Source organism: Macrobrachium rosenbergii, chromosome 37 (genome assembly GCF_040412425.1).
Source record: "Macrobrachium rosenbergii isolate ZJJX-2024 chromosome 37, ASM4041242v1, whole genome shotgun sequence".
NCBI classification, from domain to species: Eukaryota; Metazoa; Arthropoda; class Malacostraca; order Decapoda; family Palaemonidae; genus Macrobrachium; species Macrobrachium rosenbergii.
Window position 1 is genome coordinate 22,819,864 of NC_089777.1, and position 20,141 is coordinate 22,840,004.

General features: G+C 38.1%; 1 protein-coding gene across 2 annotated transcripts in view; it reads left to right on the forward strand.

Annotated features, from left to right (window-relative positions):
• Positions 1–15,265, forward strand: part of LOC136825408 (uncharacterized) — a 44,248-nt gene extending 28,983 nt beyond the window's left edge. For both annotated transcript variants that reach the window (XM_067081773.1, XM_067081772.1), the window contains exons 2-3: positions 11,181–11,362; positions 13,133–15,265. In XM_067081773.1, coding sequence (XP_066937874.1) covers positions 11,181–11,362; positions 13,133–13,628 — 678 coding nt within the window. In that variant the 3' untranslated portion in view covers positions 13,629–15,265. The remainder of the gene's footprint in view (positions 1–11,180; positions 11,363–13,132) is intronic.
• The last annotated feature ends 4,876 nt before the right edge of the window (positions 15,266–20,141 follow it).

The following is a 20,141-nucleotide window of genomic DNA, read 5'->3' on the forward strand; positions in this document are numbered from 1 at the left end:
AGAGCCAAAAAAACTGAAAATTAAAATTAAGTCCAAGAAATGTTCCTAATTTCTCAAAAACAGGATGAATTTGTGACTGATTTTTTTCCTTTAAACAGGTACAGACGCACACACACACACACACACACACACACAGGAAAACAGTAAAGTAACATCAGTGAGATGACTGTATGCAGATAAGAGGCAACTTCAGCGGTCTTTATTATATTTCCAAGACTGTCATTTTTTGTCATACATTACAAATGAATAACAGCAGTCATCTTGATTCATTTGCTCCTGCCTATAGTCACATTACAGTTATCCTTAGTTAAATTCCCCAACCACTCCCCAGGAAATTCCTTCCCCACCCTCCCCAGCGCCAATTCCTTTTCCCGGTGCCTTGTTGAAGTACTAAGATTTCAGAGATAACTTCCCCAACTTCATAAATCTTTGTGTCTCTTTGAATTGTTGTTCCGGTCCCTCCTCAAATATATTTAGTTTTCTTTACTTATTTAGTTCGTTATTTTATCCTATTTTAATTTATCTTATTTTATTTCATCTTATTTCATTTTTCGTTCACTTGAGTGGCTTTAGGTACCTAATACACTGAAGTATTTTTTAGTATTACTGATATTTCACTTCGGATTTCTGTGCATTTATTTATCTATTTATTTATTTTTATCTATTTATTTATTTATCATTTATTATTTATCATTAATTTATTTATTTATTTATTTGTCTTAATGATTTTTCCTTGAAATCAATTTAACCTAAAAGGCGAAATCGGGTGCTTAAGAAATAGCATATAATTTTTTATGACGAATAAAAAACTTCCGCATTTCACTAGTTAGGAAGTTAATTACCAAACTCCAGAATTCGCTACTTCCCTACGTTTTCCTTGGCTCTTTATTCATCCTCTTTCACACTTCCTTTCCTGATTTTACATAAAGCTTTTGTTCCCCCTTCCGTCGGCCTACATATGACGACAATTTACCTTGTAAGACAACGATCCTTAAAAAATCTTCGCTTATTCGCTAGTTATTCACGATTTTGTATAATTATTCATTTTTTTTATATATATAAACTGGAGTTCTTAAGGTAAGGAGACCAAGACAGACATGTTTAAGGAATTCGTTCTGCGCATGAATAAACTTCCACCCTTTGTTTTTATTTTATGTTTGTCATCTTTATTCAAGTTGTCTGTTACTTTTCTTTTCACCTTCTTTCGCTAAAATGCTCTTCGAGAATTTTCCTTCATTTTTCTAATATATAATAATAATTATCATAAACAGAGGTATATTATTATTATTATTATTATTATTATTATTATTATTATTATTATTATTATTATTATTATTATATTGATGAATGAATAACCACAGTTTTGTAATGCAATAACCACAAAGATTGTTTTTATAATTGTCAAGTTATTATTATTATTATTATTATTATTATTATTATTATTATTATTATTATTATTATTATTATTATTATTATTATTATACAACCCCATTCTTTTATCAGTCACCAGCGGGCTTCTGCCGTCCACCTCTCGTTTAGCGTTAAAGGAGCTTGTATAAAAGAACAAAAACAAAATAAATGCGGTTCTGACAACCATTTCGTAAAAATCTTATTCATGAATTGCCTCACTAAACCTGTTCTTTATCTGATAGAGTCGGAAGATCCCAGCCATTTTTGTGAGACCAGAGAGAGAGAGAGAGAGAGAGAGAGAGAGAGAGAGAGAGAGAGAGAGAGAGAGAGATTGAAGGCGAGAGAGAGAGAGAGATTGAAGGAGAAAGAGAGAGAGAGGGAGAGAAAGAGAGAGGGAAAGAGAGAGAGAGAGAGAGAGAGAGAGAGAGAGAGAGAGAGAGAGAGAGAGAAAGAGGGAGAGAGAGATAGAGAGTGAGAGAGATTGAAGGAGAGAAAGAGAGAGAGAGAGATTGAGGGAGAGAAAGAGGGAGAGCGAGAGAGATTGAAGTAGAGAAAAAGAGAGAGAGAGAGAGATAGAGAGCGAGAGAGAAAGAAGAAGAAGAAGAAGAAGAAGAAGAAGAGAGAGAGAGAGAGAGAGAGAGAGAGAGAGAGAGAGAGAGAGAGAGAATTTAACCATAGATTTACCCTACCATTAGAGAAGTTCCCGGCAGCTTGCTAATTCACCCTTACCTAATGCCGTCCCGTCAGAACGTCTCAATTTTTTTATTTTCTTTTTCTTTGAAGTATTTTCTACCTTAAAATTCTTTACCGTATTTTGTATATAGAATGGTACAAAAATTAGTACTTTAAACGTTTCAAAGTATTAAGATTTCCCTATTGCTTTCAGTTATCGTCTATTATTTTCATTATTACACTAGACACTTTTTTACAGACAATTGGGCAAAAACGTTCATTTCAAAGTGCCTAAATATATATGCGTTATAAATAACTTTTTACCGGTATAAAATTAGTACTTTAAACGTGTCAGAATATATTTTAAGATATTCCCCTATTGTTTGTAGTTGCCGACTTTTCATTTCATAATTTTTTTAGACCCTTTACAAAGAACTGACCAAAAAAGTTCTAAAAATATATACTTTACATGTCGATTTCTACAGGCTTCCTTTGTGGTATTTGCTTGTTCACCTTTCTCCCATTTTTATTCATGGCGTTTACTTCTTTATTGTTCTACCGTATTCGTTTATGGCACTTCTTTCTGACACAGAAGTGCGCAACAAAGAAAAATACAAAAATGACGTTGATATGAAAACCAAACAGGTTCTCAGAGACTAACCTAGCGGTACCCCATAGATTAATCTATAGCACCTTAGCAATGTTTGCCGGTCAATTGAGCGCAGCCCTGCCCCACAGATTGATCTGAAACACCATAGAATGTTTGCCGGTCAATTGAACACGACCCTTTGATGCGGCCCATGATTGACTGATTAAGCGAATAGTTCGTCTAGCAACGCAGTCGCTATGTGACCTTCAAGGAGTACCGGTTTATTTTTAGTGGGAATCTAGATAAACAGGCAAAAAGATAACGAATTCTTTTAGCCAATGGATGACTTATAAAAACGGGCAACGAGATATTGAGTTCCCTTGGCCAGTGGAAACTCGTAGAGGAGAAAAATGAGATATCGAATTCCCTTAACGACAGAAAACTCGTAAAAGCGAACAATGAGAGATTGAATTCTCTCAGCCAGTGAAAAACTCGTAAAAGCAAATGAAGAGATATAGAATTCCCTTAGTCCATGGAAAATTCCTAAGGAGAAAAATGAGACACTGAATTCCCTTAGCCAATGAAAAACTTGTAAAAGCAAATGATGAGATATTGAATTCCCTTTGTCAATGGAGAACTCCTAAGGAGAAAAATGAGATACTGAATTCTCATAGCCAAAAAACTGAAAAACCAATGATTAAATAATGAATTCCCTTAATCGATAACCAAAAACAAAAATCTTAAAAGCGAACAGTATTTTGAATTCCCTTAGATAATGGAAAACTCGTAAATCTGAAAGTTGGGTAACTGCCAAGTGATTACCTAGTTAGCATAACTCCTATGTTTTTGGTGTTTAGATGAAGCAGGCCTTATGCCAGCACGGGCTCTTGTTTCTGGGGCAGCTCGTGATAATTCCTACGTTACTGATAATTGTTGACATAAGATTTTTTTTGTTATCTCCCACTTTCTTGTAGCAATTAATGGCCCTCTTCTTTCGGTGGTATCTGAAATAAGAGGGCCACTAATTGCTAAAAGAAAGTGGTAATTGGTGGTCTTCTTTTATCGGTAGTATCTGAAATAAGAGGGCCACTAATTTCTAAAAGAAAGTGGCAATTAGTGGTCCTCTTATATCGGTAGTATCTGAAATAAGAGGGCCACTAATAACTAAAAGAAAATGGCAATTAGTGGCCCTCTTCTTTCGGAGGTATCTGAAATAAGAGTGTCACTAATTGCTAAAGAAAAGTGGCAATTATTGGCCCTCTTTTTTTCGGTAGTATCTGAAATAAGAGGGCCACTAATTGCTAAAAGAAAGTGGCAATCAGTGACCCTCTTCTTTCGGTGGTATCTGAAATAACAGGTCCACTAATTGCTAAAAGAAAGTGGCAATTAGTGACCCTCTTCTTTCAGCGGTATCTGAAATAACAGGTCCACTAATTGCTAAAAGAAAGTGGCAATTAGTGACCCTCTTCTTTCGGCGGTATCTGAAAAAAGAGGCCCACTAATTGCCAAAAGAATGTGGCAATTAGTGGCCCTCTTATTTCAGTGGTATCTGAAACTGTTCATTAGGTTAACACCACCTTGCACGAAACTGTGTATGACAGTCATAAATAAAAGGTAATGCAAACTTGTCGTGTTCGAATCTGCAGTTTTTATTGCGTGTGCGAATCCTTCGTCAGTTTTATTATGGCTTTTTTTGGTTTGATAATCTTTCACTTGATGTTTATAACCATAACGTGACCTCAGTTCAGCAATTAACTAAGAGCTGGCACATTCAATTAGAGCGTTTAAGGTATGTCATTTTTACTAATACACACACGCAGATATATATATATATATATATATATATATATATATATATATATATATATATATATATATATATATATATATATATATATATATATATACAGTATTTATGCGTAATGGGTTTGAGAGAATATCCCAAGAGCGTTGATTATTTTCCCAGGTCGGGCTCAATTTTTTCTCTTGTGAAACTAGAGAGAGAGAGAGAGAGAGAGAGAGAGAGAGAGAGGAGGAGGGAGTTGGCAACGCTCAGCGGACTCTCTGTCTCTAAATTAAGACACCTTTCATAGCTTCTTGAAATCCGTTTGTCACTGTGCGGTCACACGAAATTAATCTATTTTATAACTTCTCGCTTCTGCTTTCAAAAATTATCACCATTTTTAACAGAAACTGAACAAAACTGAGAAAGCTTCACAAAGTAGGATGCTGTTGAGTGAAAGAGGACGAGAACAGAGCTAAACAAATTGGAAAAAATGGGAAACCAGAGAATTAAATCTCGGTCTGAGAGACACGCCCTTGAACATACTGCCAGTCATCATTCAGCGCATGTACAATATTCCCTGCTCCTTGGAAGCCTGTTCGGACACTTGCAGTTCCAAAACTATTTTGGAACGTAACTGAAGTTCAACATACTGTTTAGTCACCTGCTTTAATAATTCTTTACATAACACTTACCTTTCTCTTACCATTTTATTTTTCGAGTTGTGGCTTCCACTGCAAGACTCTATAGTTACTGATTTATAACGACATTTGTCATAAAATTATTGACAGAATGTTTCTATGACTTGTTGCTACAAGTGAGTGGTTGGTTGGGCTATTGAGGTTAAGATGCCATATGCCAGTACGACCTGTTGCCTATAGATGGTAAAGTGTTGAATGGTAGAAAAGGCCAGGTGTGGACCTCTGAACTTTACAAACCAACAGAGAAACAAAAGCGAGCGACGATTCAGCTTCTTGATAAGTTTCAGGTTAAAAAGAAGTAAAAATTGCGCCGAAGAAACTTCGGCGCAATCGAGTTTTCTGTACAGCCGCTACGGCGTATAATCAAGGCCACCAGAGATCTATTTTCGGTGGTCGCGGTGTAATGCTGTATGAGCCGCTGCTCATGAAACTTTAACCATGGCTCGGTGGTGGCCTGGACAATATCGTTGCCACATGCACGATTATGGCTAAATTTAACCTTAAATAAAATAAAAACTACTGAGGCTAGAGGGCTGCAATTTGGTATGTTTGATGACTGGAGGGTGGATGATCAACAGACCAATTTGCAGCCCTCTTGCCTCAGTATTTTTTAAGATCTGAGGGCGGAAGGACAGACAAAGCCGGCACATTAGTTTTCTTTTACAGAAAACCAAAGAATAGATACGTACTTTGGTTGAGGGACGCCAGGCAAATGAATAAATCATATAGTAAATTATCTATTATTACATATGGTTTTGTCTCAGTTCTGACTTAATCTTGAGAATTAAGCCATCGAACGATTCTCCCTGTGAAGCATTTGCCAGCACCTGAAACAACGTTTTGTTAAACATGATCTTGTTAAATTTAACGTAGGGAAGTCATGTAACAACAAAATAAATGTCTTTTTACAATAGCAAAGAATTTTTTCCTTAAAAATTCTGCTTCTTCCAGCAGCTTATAAGAAATGCTTTTGGAAATTCAAGAAAGGTCATTAAGCAAAACTTGGACTTGGTCAAGTTAAAGTAAAAAGTTCACCTGAAAAGAAATGAGATTTCTTTTCATCGGCGACCAAGAATTTCCTCTACAATATAACTGTTCTATCTAGTACCTCCCAAGAATTTTATTTACAAAGTCATCGCCAGCATATTCCCCTGGATAATTCGCTTCATTTTGATAATATGGGAGTAAAAAGAACCCCATTTCCCCCTGAAATATCTTTTATAAACCATTACTTTCCCAAAGCATAAGTAAGATACGCCAACATCACGCGATAGTTCATTGTAGGGCTAGTGCATTCCCCCGGCTAATTTCCTCTATTTCGATAATCTTGGGAGTTACGTGTAGAAAGAAGCCCCATATCTCTTTGGAATCTCTTTTATATACAGTAAATATCCCCAGTAAACGTAAGCTATACAGACATCACTCCCTTATACATACAATACACTTCCCGAACAAACGTATGACCCACCAACATCACGCGAAAGTTCCTTGTATATTTTAAAAGCCATTCTATACTGGAGGACCCAGGAAAGATGGTCTAGCTTACTACGTTTCCACCTGATGGCCTGAGATAAATTTCCGAGACGTTTTTACACCCCGATACGAGTGTTTTAATCTTCTCCCGAGGTTCGTTGGATTAGCTGACTAGTATTTAGATCAGCGGATTTTACGAGGCAGAAATGCCCTCTCTCGTTCTGATTTATGAAGGAATATTTGAGAGCATCGTTAGGGAAGGAATTCATTTTTTGGGGGCGCCTTCTCCTTGTCAGCTGCTTTGTTATGTAGTCCAAAGTGTTGTTTTATAGCAGTCAACTTTGTTAACGTTGGCTGTTGTTTTTTTTTTCTGAGCAGCATTCTCCAAACTGAAAAGTTGAGTAAATTTGATCGTCCTTTCTGTGTTTGTGTGTGTGTGTGTGTGTGTGTGTGTAAGTGTGTGTGTCATGTTTCAGCACTGGCTACAACGATCACTGGCGCCTTAACTGCTGACTGTATTCTTCAGTAAGTGATGAACATTTGACCTAATATAAGAATAATTTAGTCCTAACACGTTCCAGTTATTATTATTATTATTATTATTATTATTATTATTATTATTATTATTATTATTATTATTAGACATGCGTAAACTTTCGCACTGATAAAAAACAAAAGCTATATGCGAATAAGCACGACCCCACCGCCTACCGCTGGAGGCGCAAACAGCTTAAGTAAACCCCGAGTTGACGGGTGAAGCGCTCTGCTCACTTCAGCTAGGTACGTTGATCGCGCAACTGCTTATCAGCAACCAGTCCTCCCATCCGTAAATGGGTATCAGGTCCTGCTGGGATCAAGAAAAGGGACGTGGGGCTAGCAACCTCATTCCTAAAGATTCAACAAGAAAAGTGAGGGCTGTGGAATGTCACCTACAACAGCTTCGAAGGGAAAAATTGGGAAAATATATGTGTATGTGTGTATTATAAGTATGTAAGTATGTATGCATGTAATATTCAAACAAGTTGATCAAATCACACGGACACGCCTTTCCTGGAACTCGTTAGGAGTCGTCGTCTTCATTGTTTTCCACGAGAATATAAACCTGCCGAGCAGGAATGCCTCAAGGTGAGCATCCCAGCACAATGCAAGGGGCTACAATTAAGGGGAATCAGACCTCTGGGGAGAACATCTTCGAGGTGCTATGAGGCGCAGTAAATACCGTCCTTCTTCTTCTTCTTCTTCTTCCTCCTCCTCTTCTTCTTCTTCTTCTTCTTCTTCTTCTTCTTCTTCTTCTTCTTCTTCTTCTTTCAGGATGTAATTGTACCTCTTTATAGGGATCCATACCCATTGTGTTTGTGTAGAGCAACTGTTAGGTACTGTTCTAGGAATGGTTGTTGACATATTTACATGCCAGGTCTAGCTGTACGTTCGCAAACCCTTGCACATACACACATACTCACACACACAAAACACACATACACACAACACACACACACGCTGACATGTATTCCTTTTTCCTTACCTATTCCTTTTTCTCTGTACATGTAAGTCTCATTCCATAAGCATGTGTTCTCATTACGAATAAACAGGGGAAGAAAAATAAAAATAGATTATGAACACAATACTATTAACTGTTTGTGTATAGCCCTCGTTGTATATTATATATTTATACATACACGACTTTCAGAGCAGAACTGCGTGTTTACACCCAACATAATGTACACATTCGTAGGTACATTAATTTAATCAGAATTGCCAAAAAATTGTCTCCAAAAGTTAGAGTTGAAAACGAAAATGTACAAACGAATTAGATCTTTAAGGTCTATTATTTTCATTTAGATTCTATTCCTTTCCTTTAAATTGACTTATCCTCCCTCCATCCCAGTCTGGCTAACTAACTACCTTATCCACATCATTCAAGTCTTACGTATGCAAGAAATCATTCAGGATAATCACCTCCCTTGTCTTGAAAAGTGTATCCCATATTGAACGGAAACTGGTTACCTCTATCTTGTGGTTTGCTTTACGTATCTTCTCGGTCACTTTTTGTGCATGTTGGATATTTAAGTATGTTCTAGAATATTTCACGTGTCACTGGGACTATTTTTATGGCTTTACATAATTCAGTGATTATTTGGGATCAATCTGTGTAGCTTTATCATTATTTGTTTGTCTTCTTCATCCATTAACGTATTTTCTGGAACACATACATGTTCTAGACTCCTTCATAAGTCTTTGTGACTCTTCTGTGAATCTTCTGCGTCCTTTTGTTTATCTTCTAGGTCACCTTACGTATCATCTAGAGCATTTTATGTCTATCATCTTTATCTCTTTACTTATCTTCTGTATCACGTCATATATGTGGGTCTGGACATGTTTTTACGGGTGTTCTCGATAAGAGGAACTGCCTTTATTACTTCTGCCATCTTTTATGGGACGGTCGACATCACTTACCATAGACTCATAGATAGGGGTGCATAGACAGAGCCCTCTATCCCTCTCCGTCTGATACGAGCGCCTGCGCACCCTGCGTGCCGATATATGGAAATGCTACAGAACTGGTATGTTGAAGAAAAAAATTGGTGGAATGATTTTTGAAGCTTTTTTTTTTCTGTCAGGAGGGGCCCGTAGACGGGATGGATCCCTAAGAATCGTAATAAGCGTGAAACCTGTTCTCTGAGCGAGCGAGGAATACCGGCTCTCCTTCCTTCAGGAGTAGCCAAGTTCCTATTTATGCAGTTCACACACCTCGAGTAATGGCAGCTAATAAGAGTCTCCTCGTCTTCCATAAAAGAGGCATTATTACGTGAAGGGCCATCTTTGGGATAATTGTCCCGAGCGTTGTTTTCGGGAGCTCTAGTTAGCCCACCGAACTCTCATTTTGAAGCTCCTGGAGCGTGGCCTTTGGAAGTCGGTTTTGGAAACACCCGTTATCCCTTCGAACTATTTTTGAAGCTCCGTTTGACGTTTCGAACTCGGCTTCTGAACCTTCGACTGACCTTTCGAACTCAGCTTTTGATGCTTCGATTGACCTTTTGAACTCAGCTTTTGAAGCTCCGTTTATAACCTTTCGAACTCAGCTTCTGAAGCTCCGGTTAATCTTTCGAACTTTTCTCTCGAAGATCCCACTGCAAACGCTCCGAATTCTCTCGTTGAACTTACGAATTCCGCTACTGATCCTCCTGCTATCCTTTCGAAAGCTGCTTTTGAACCTCCCGCTATCCTTTCGAAATCTGCTTTTGAACCTCCCGCTATCCTCTCGAACGAACTCTGCTTTTGAACCTCCGGTTAACGGTTTGTGTTTTTTACGCGCGCGAATCGTCTTCCCCCATCCGTCCGACAACTGTCTGATGGGGCGTATTCGGAGAGCAACAAACAGGTTGCTCTTTGGGTTGGGGGATGGGTGGGGATGTAAATCAAGGGATAAGACGAAGGGGTTAGGGAAGGGTTGAGCAATAAGCTATGCAAAGGCCGCCACAAGTAAGATGAATGACTGTCACTTGAGTGATAACATGTCCGAAATTGCTAGTCTCTTGTCGGGGATGGTTTACGGTCTTAGTCTAGTGTTCTCTCGGAGTTCGGGTCTCGGCAGGGTCCCGTGTCTGTGCATGTTTTGCTTAATGTAGCTAAACATACGACATTCAGTGACTCCGTCCATGTGCAAAGATGACTTTCCTTAATTCTGCTGGCCAAGAATGTGATCTATTTTATTTAGGCTTCGTTATCTGTTATTTTTTAATGGAAATTTTTTTTCAAATGATGAAAGATTTTGAATTCCACAATGTCAGATGTGTTTTTGTTCTTAAGAAATATATGATGGACGAAAAACAAAAACTATAACAAAATGCAGTGTCATATTAAAGAGACAAACTGAATATCTTTAACTTTAAAATATAGATTTCTTTTAATATCTGAACGGAAATTTTTGTTCGGACCAGTTTTATTTAAGTTTAGAGTCAGTGACCCCCAGTAAACATCTGGCATGCAAAATGAAGGTAACGAGAATAAAACAAATAAACAAATAGCTAAAACACATTAAGCAGATATATTTACATACGGTACTCAATTAAAGTAAAGTAAAGACATTAATAAACGTAAAAAATGCGCCGAAAGTTTCTTCGGGGCAATCGAGTTTTCTGTACAGTATAATCCAGATCTATCTTTCGGTGGTCTCGGTATAATGCCGTATGAGCCGCGGCTCATGAAACTTTAACCACAGCCCGGTGGTGGCCTGACCTATATCGTTGCCAGAAGCACGGTTATGGCTAACTTTAACCTTAAATAAAATGAAAACTACTGAGGCTATAGAGCTGCAATTTGGTATGTTTGATGATTGGAGGGTGGATGATCAACATACCAACTTGCAGCTCTCTAGCCTCAGTAGTTTTTAAGATCTGAGGGCGGACAGAAAAAGTTCTGACGGGCAGACAAAGCACACAATAGTTTTCTTTTCAGAAAAATAAAAAATAACTCGAAAGATGCCTAATAAAATCACTTAAATGAACTAAACTGTCTTAAACGACAGAGAGTTAAAGAATCCCTAACATTTCAGGGCGTGTGGGCGGCGCTGGCGTGGGCAAGTGCTATGGTAGCATGGGCGGGCCCAGTTGATGTCCAGGACCTGCCGGTGGAACATCGAGGGGCCTTCCATGATGCCCTGCCCGATATCATTTCCAGCCTCCCGTCGGCCTCCGACGACATGTTCATCTGGAATGGACCCGATGGAACTTACAGGTGCGTATGTTGCACTGGTTCGCCTCTAGAGAGAGTGTGTGTGTGTAAGAGAGAGAGAGAGAGAGAGAGAGAGAGAGAGAGAGAGAGCTGTAGATCAGTCATTTAATGTGTGTGTGTGAGAGAGAGAGAGAGAGAGAGAGAGAGAGAGAGAGAGAGAGAGAGAGAGAGAGCTGTAATCAATCCCTTAATGTGTGTGAGAGAGAGAAAGATAGATGTGTGTGAGAGAGAGAGCTGTAAATCAATCACTTAATGTGTAAGTGAAAAAGAGAGAGAAAGAGACAGAGGGACGCCAGAGAGAGAGAGAGAGAGAGAGAGAGAGAGAGAGAGAGAGAGAGAGAGAGAGAGAGGGAGAGATCTATAAACCAGTCACTAATGTGCAAGTGAACTAGAGAGAGAGAGAGAGAGAGAGCCAGCAATAAACCAATCGCTTAATGTGTAAGTGAGAGAGAGACAGAGAGAGAGAGAGAGGGCTGTAAACCAATTTCTTGAGAGAGAGACAAAGATAGGCAATGATAGCTGGTCGCCTTTTCAGGTGCACTGTAGGCGTTTAGCTATATAAGGCAAAGGGGAAAAAAAGGATTCATGTAACTAGTCTTCAGAACAGCTGTCTCATAACACGGTTCTCTCAGCACAACGAGAAAATAACTAACACCCATATTTCTCAAGTATTCCTCAGTGCTGCTGAGATCATTAACATAACACTGGTTTAAAATCATTTCAAAATACTAAGCCTCATTATGTTGCGGCACGTCCGTTTTACTAGGTTATAACAACACTCTTTGATTTGAACTCTCATAAATAACCTCATTATCGACAATTATCTTTTAAGTATAATTAATTTATCTCTAAGGGTTCCAAGGCTAGAATTCTCGACCAGTCAAGGGGAACCTTGGGGCAACTGGCCACTACCAGTCGTCTAGGTTAAATGTGTTATCACTAGGCAATAGTTGACATCTATAACAAGACTGATCAGTTTGAAATTTTCTTTCAAAAATCTTTGATATAATTAGAATTCTTAGTAGTAAACTTCCCCCCACGCTACAGTGCAATCAAGGTCTTACCAGAAATAAATATTAAAAAAGATTATCAGCCACTACAAGAAAGTAATTTTGTTATATATTCCTCTTCTTGAATTATGACAAATATACCCTTGAAAACAATGCAGGTTAAGTGCTCCAGGAAACGCAAAGGAAGGCAGAGAGTTCTGCATTTTGGCAGTAAATCATATGAAAAGATTAGTGAAACCGGTTACCTTCGAGTTGATGATTTTCATCAGATTGACTCTTTCTACTTCACTTTTAATCTATTAAGAAAGAGCATTGGGCAATGTTAAAATATCCTCTGTCAGAAATGTTAAAAATGTCCTCTGTCAGAAATGTTAAAATGTCCTCTATCAGAAATGTTCAAATGTCCAATGGCAGGAATAATGACCTACCAAGGTGGTATGTGCTCGTTTTACTGAAAATATTTTAAGGAAATCATTTTTCTGTTTTTTTTCTTTTGGCTTCATTTCAGTGGTGAAACTTGACATACGATTGGTACGTCAATATAGCACTGATTACATGGGCACAGATAATAATAAACCTTACGTTAGGTTAGGTCAGGTCGTTTTGTGCTATATATCTTAATTATCAGTCAATATACCTTTAATTCTAGAACATGAACATCACTCTTGTCACGAAAATCATCGTTGTTGTATCAAGTCTCAGACTGGAGTTCAGTATTACCATTTTGGCTGCCAAATTCACCAATATTTTTCATTCCTTCCAGATTTGGAATGCAAGGGGCCGACCAATGGCGCGTCGAATCACGGGACGCGAACGGCAACGTAGAGGGACGTTACGTCTACAAGACGCCCGACGGACAGACGGTCGACGTATCGTACGGCGCGGGACCCCAGGGCTACAGGGCCAAAGGAGACGCCATCCCCGGGGGCGAAGCACCCCTGTACGAAACTCGGGAAACTCAAACGCCAGGAGAAACTCAGGCGCAAGCAGGAACTCAGGCTATAGTAGACACTCAGGCACAGGAAGCCCCCTACGGCGCCCTCGTACGGGCGGGAGAGGAAACGCAGTTCCCGAACGGCAACGGGATCACGACGTACACGGACGACGAGACTCAGGCGATCGTGACGGATATCGAACCTCAGTACGCTCAAGCCTCGGCCGTTTTCCCGGTTCTCACGATCCGCGGGACCGATACGCTCTTGGTGGGGCCGCCGATGGTCAATGACGAGCCTCTTCTTCCCGCTGCTATTGCCGTGTAGGCGACTCCAACTTTCCGGCGTCTTCTTCTGGCTCTTACCTTTGCAACGGCTCGTCGAAAATTTTTCGTAGATTGGCTTTAATGTTTTCGTTCTTCGTTCAAAAAAATTCTGAACTCTTTCGTTAGAATTAGGGAAAATTTTTAAGTTTTCCAATTCGCGTTCAAAAATGAATACTTTTTTTTTATTAGAAGTAAGGAAAGGTAGATTTTCTAATTCTGCCTTCAAAAATTCTTAGACTTAATCGAGGTGAAAAAAAATGAATTTTCTATATCAGCTCAAAATTAGCAAGATTTTTTCATTCGGAGCCAGAAAATCTTAACCGCCTTTGGTTCGTGATCATGGCTGTAGTACTGCTACGAAAGGTGTTGAATAACGGCGATAAAAAAGAATGTACAGAGTTGCAGGTCTTCGTATGAGCTGGCATAAAATTAGATCAAATTTAAGGGCCCTTCCGAAAAATATATAAATTTAAGAAATCTTCCAGCATAGATTTTAAGCCATACGAGAATTCTCATGCTTGTATTTATATATTAATAGTTTTCTGGGCATTTTAAGAAAGAAGAACAAAATCCGAATCTTTTGGGCATTATATAAACTTATTTGGAAGCTGACGATAAATATCCACAAACGTTATCACTGTTCTTGCCTCTGATTGGCTCATGCATCTGAGTCATAACTGGTAGGCGTGGCTAGCGTGAGCGTCCGCCAATCGCGACGAGCTTCAACGATATCGGCTGTAGATATTTACCGTCAGCCCCGAAAAAAACGGACTGCAATTCTCATTTTTTTCTCTCTCTCGTTCTCATTATCGACACCGCATGACGTTGTTACCTGTAAGCTTTAAAGGGCATTTTCCAAGATTACCAATTTGTAGCCACGGCACAAAAAAAAATTTTTTTTTTTTGTGAAGGTTTTCTCTGAACTTTGGGAGTAGAATGGGTTGGTAGAAGGCTCAACCGAGCTGGAAGATGTTTATCCAGATGTCATTGTTTTCACTTGCAAAAATAGAGTTGTAATTAAAAAATATAACAAAAAGCATTGCAAAGGTATCAAAATATTCAGTTAAATCCCCTTCAACCTTCATAACTTTGATTCCAGAAACTGTAATGCATCTGTAGAAGAAAACAGAAAATATTGCAAAACAGTAGAAATTAACAAGAATAAACAAAGTCCGGCCATTTCCACTAACAGAAAATGGAATGGATACTTTAAAGCAATAGAAAATAGTCCCGTAATTAACAACTGACCTGAACATGCAAAGTGCATTACACTATGTGGGTTGTATCCCCAACACAGGACCACAGTTATTCACCCAAAAGTAGTGGCCTAGATTTAAATCAGGCAAAACATTCCTCGATTTTTAGTGCTACACCTCTCGTGGGCATTTTGAATACAGATGAGCTAACTACTCATCCTAGTTCATTCGTTTCTATTAGTAAGTAAACGTCACAACTCTTGCTTCCTTCCTTCTAAACTTTTATTTCAGTTAAGATATCCTTAGGTTCATGTGATTCGCAAATTGAGTGCACCACGGTTTCTCCTACTACAATTTTCCACAGCGTAATTTCAGTATGACTTTTAGGTTGTGCCTGGCTACACCTATCCTTAGAGCATTACAAATTATCATTAAATGAAAATCAGTCTTTGATTCATCCTTTATCCTACGACACCTCAAGGTAAACAGGTAAATATGTGTGAGGAGGCATCCAAATTTGACACTTCTAGAATGCCTTATCCCAAATTCAAAAGTGAGGAGACAATAGACCTACACTACTGGTCAGGATGGCATTGTGGCATCGTTAAGTTGGTTGGTTAAATTCAGAAGTTCACAACAGGCCTCTCATACATTTTACCACTTGACCCCACCTACGGGTTGCCCCAAGGGAATGGCCCAGGCTAGCCTAATACCAGATTAATCTAAAACGAACCATCTACCCAACAGCTGTGGTGTCTCAAGGAAATATGGCAGCAAGGAGCTCTTCTAGACATCCTGCAGTAACCCAAGAGGGTCAGGTACTAAGGATGACAAATGCTCCCAACTGTAATAAAGTTGGGGGAAGTTGGTCGAAAAGAATACCTTGTGATAATAGTTTCGAAAATTAATGTCAGTGTTAGTGAAAAGAATACTGAGCCTTAGATTTTTCTAGAAGATGAAGATCTCAACATGGCTCTGACGTCTATACAGGCAAGAGCAAAAGCCCTGAAGTAAAAGCCATCAATACCCTAATTTCTGTAGATTTACAAGTCCTCACAAAGAATGCTTCATTTGCTGCATCTTCAGATGGTATATCAGTATGTTTTCAGTCGAAAATAGATCCAAATGGAGTGAGAATGGAGATTTTTATGTCCCTTAGAATGATAAGCACATTTGATCAGAAGAGCATCAAGAAATTCAACTGAATACTGTTCTCTCAAAGGCCAGGTCGGTGAAGTAGGTCTACTGTCCCCTCAGAGTTAGTTAACAGCCTTTCATCAGTGGGTAGTGACAACTGGATGCTGGTCCGAAAGATGAGGATCTTGTCTTAATTCTCCAAAGAGAAGGACTAATGAAATCACTGCCATAATTTTTCTAAGCCAGTCAATGTAATTGTCCCCACTGTGTCACCTCACAGAAAGATTCTAGTAGTTCTGTTAAGAGCTTTTATGCCATCATTAACGGATACAATTTTTGGTGAAATCGGATCTGGATGAGGGTCTTTGCGTATGGTGGGTGAAGTCATTCAGCTTAGGAGTAGGTTTGCGATCTTCAAATCAAACCATGGATAATCACCTGTCCAGTTTTTGATAGATGTTTCCACGGCAGAGTCAAAAGGAATTATAGTGTGTGATTTAAATGGTCCTGTTAATGAGGAAGACCATGAATCCCTGACATTCAGCAACATAACCACCTCCTATCACCTCCTAGTCGACGAAAGAAATTTTTTCTAGCAAGTATCTATCCCAAAGTACCATCCCTATTGCACAGTTGACAGAGATACTGATAAATTTGTGTGCATTTTAGGAAGTTGCATACTGAAGCCAATAGTCATAGCTAATGTATGTGCAATGCTGCAACACAAAAATTATATAGAAGCTCACCACATCTTGGATTGTGATGACAAGTAAGTAGAAGACCTTAAATGTATTATATTTAATTAAGATTGTAGGTCTCTTGATTTGTTCGAAATTCCCAGAAATAATTAAGAACACGAAAGAAATAGATTACCAAGAGGTAAAAATAATCAAGATAGGTATAGCAAGCAAAATATGAAGAAAAATCTTTCGGTGACAAAATCTGGAATGAGCCATTTCCAAGAGGATAATATTAGGCTATAATTAGCAAGATATGTAATCTAGAAGGGGAAAAAAGTTGGACCTACCACATTCTCCAATACGAAAACAAAATCAAAGCAAAACAAGTAAAAAATGCTCCGAAATTTCTTCGACGCAATCGAGTTTTCTGTACAGAGTATAATCAAGGCCACCAAAAAAGACATCTGTCTTTCGATGGTCTCGGTATAATGCTGTATGAGCCGCGGCCCATGAAACTTTAACCACGAACCGGTGGTGGCCTGTCCTATAGCGTTGCCAGACGCACGATTATGGCTAACTTTAACCTTATATAAAATTAAAACAAAAACTACTGAGGCTAGAGGGCTGCAATGTGGTATGTTTGATGATTGGAGGGTGGATGATCAACATACCAATCTGCAGCCCTCTAGCCTCAGTAGTTTTTAAGATCGGAGGGCGGACAGAAAAAGTGCGGACAGAAGAAAGTGCGGACGGACAGACAAAGCCGGCACAATAGTTTTCTTGTACAGAAAACAAAAAAGTAAACCCTCCATTACACCATACCAGTTCTTAGGGCTCAACAGTGAGCTTCAGTTCATCGTTGAGGTCAGTAAGGACAAAGTCTAGAATAAACTGATTTGGATGTGTCGTTTGTCTTAATAATCATCAAGTGTCCTATATCCTTCAACTGTCCTATATACAGTAGTACACCTAAAAAAAAGGGGTGGTGTGGGGAAGGAAACCACACACAAAAGCTTCTTTTTTCGGTTTTCTATTTGTATTATTTTGGCCACTATTTCCCTTTAATCCAATTTATATTTAATGTGTAGAATAGCTATACTAATAATACTTACAAATTCACAATTATAGCACGGTAATTCGTAGAGAATTTTACTTTGCCGGGAATTACTGACAGCGATGTAGCCTAGGCCAGTAGACTAGTGCTGGTTGTGAAAACGTTTGCCAAGCAGTAGACGAGAATGATTTTATTTGTCGATTCGGCCATTTTTTAACTGATTATTCAGTATAAAATTTAACATGAGCTAAAGAAACGAATGATTTTCAAACTGCTTGACTACTGTTAAGAATAGAAGCATAAATCCAACAGCTTTTTGTTGAACAAGGGCGAGGAATCATAATTTCCATAGTTTACCATATAATATTAAGTTTACGTTTTCTATCAGTGACGAACTTAGTCCATTTTCTATAGATTGATCCATGGGTAATAGTACTATTCGTATATTCACTGAATAGTCTCTCGGCTTGAAATTTGTCTTCATTTATCTCAAAGTTTTTCTGAAAATTGAATCTTGCAATCGATTTCTAAGTAACGAGAGACTGAAGATACCTTTCAAATTTCCTACCCGGGAAGACAGAAACAACTGACTTCAGGTATTTGTAGCGAAGGAAATTCACAGGAGAATTGAAATCTCCCTCACTCAGGGGACCTGCTTAGTAAATCGGTAATTTTAATATGGATATTTAACGATATTCATGTGACGCCAATTTGACTGCAGGTTAAAAATTAATGAATAAAACGCACTGTCTGCATATGCATCGCGAAACATAAATATTAAAAAGCTCGGAAATAGTTGTCGTAAAATGAATTCAAAACAATAGTTTCTCTCGTGACTTCTAATGAATAATCAGTTTCTTGTCTTTCATTCGTTTGACTGTTTTCACTCCCTTTATCTTTCTGGTCATTCAGCTGAGTCAGCTCGTTCACAAGGCCTGTATTATATATTAAGGAAATTTAATTTCTCTCTTGAAAATAACGTGTAGCCTAGTGGTTTCATTTAACTTTCGGATGAATGTTTCAGTCCTTTTATGAATTAGTACTATAAATGGCAACAGATAATTCTTACTGATTTGCATCTGTTTATATTTATGTGTTTCATTTTGAATTTATTACATTTCTCTTCGCTTTGCTTATTTTCTCTTTTCTGTTGAAAATTTGCTTGTATAAACGAGTTTTTGGAAATGGGAGATAAAAGGAATGTGTTTAATAGTAATACTATTTGGGCCTAGTGGTGCTCTTAGTAGTTATCTCGCTTACCAAGCAAGAGATCCCGCTTTTCGCCAAGAGCCCGTGCTGGCATAAGTCCACCTTGATCTTGTTAAAACTTCGAATTTCTTTAAGCATTAATCCAGAAGTGGATTTTGATTATAACAATACTTAAGCTTTTCTAATTGGCGAGATGGTTTTCAATGTGATAAACCATAATGGGTGAGATGGATTGCATGTCGACAATTCATAACTGAAAGATTATTTCAACTACTCCTAATCAGCAGAAGTTAATTAGGAGTTTGGGGCTGGGTTAATGACTGTTTCTACAAGTTTTATCAAAGCTTGTCAGTTCATTCTCGAGAAATACAGCTAAAGCACCCACACACAAACATGGGTGTTAGCAATGTCTCCTCCAAAGGGAAACGAGAAATAGAATGTTATATAATAAATCATAAATTTCTTTATTGGTTTATGGCTTTAACAAACAAAAACAACATACCCAAATAACATCTCTTATAAATAAGATATATAATGTCAAATATATAAATAAAAATATTGAATATAAAATGCCAAAGTCTCAGATAGCACACCTAGAGCTAAATGACATACTTCGAAAAAGAAGCGATTGATATGTGAGACTTATGTCACGTAAGCATCTAATCATTCCTTATTTATGAAGAGCTAAGAGGCATAGGCCCAAGACAGCACCAGTGAAAACAATATGTTATCTCATAATCTGTTTGAAGATCAAACGATAATTGCGCTTAAGGTCCTTCTTGTAGACATCAGGACGATTTGCATTCAGCTTGTGAACTTATAAATATAAGTAATTTTCTTGATATTGTAACATCTGAAACTTGAGATTATTGCCATAAGATGACAGTTCTTTATATATACTATATATATATATATATATATATATATATATATATATATATATATATATATATATATATATATATATATATTCTATATATATATATATATATATATATATATAACTTTTTTCCCTCTTTGAATACACAAGTTCGGTGACGCTCCAGGCGCCAAACGAAGGGAGACCTCAGATGATTATAGACACACGGTACCCAACAGTCTTCTGGTTTAAAATAATACCAGGTACTTTTATGTTGATGTCACACGGGCACCTTTTTCATTTTTTAGAGGGTGAGGGATGTAAGGGCTTAGGATGGCATTTATTAACGCCTAGCAGTCAATTTTAAGCAAGTTAGTAG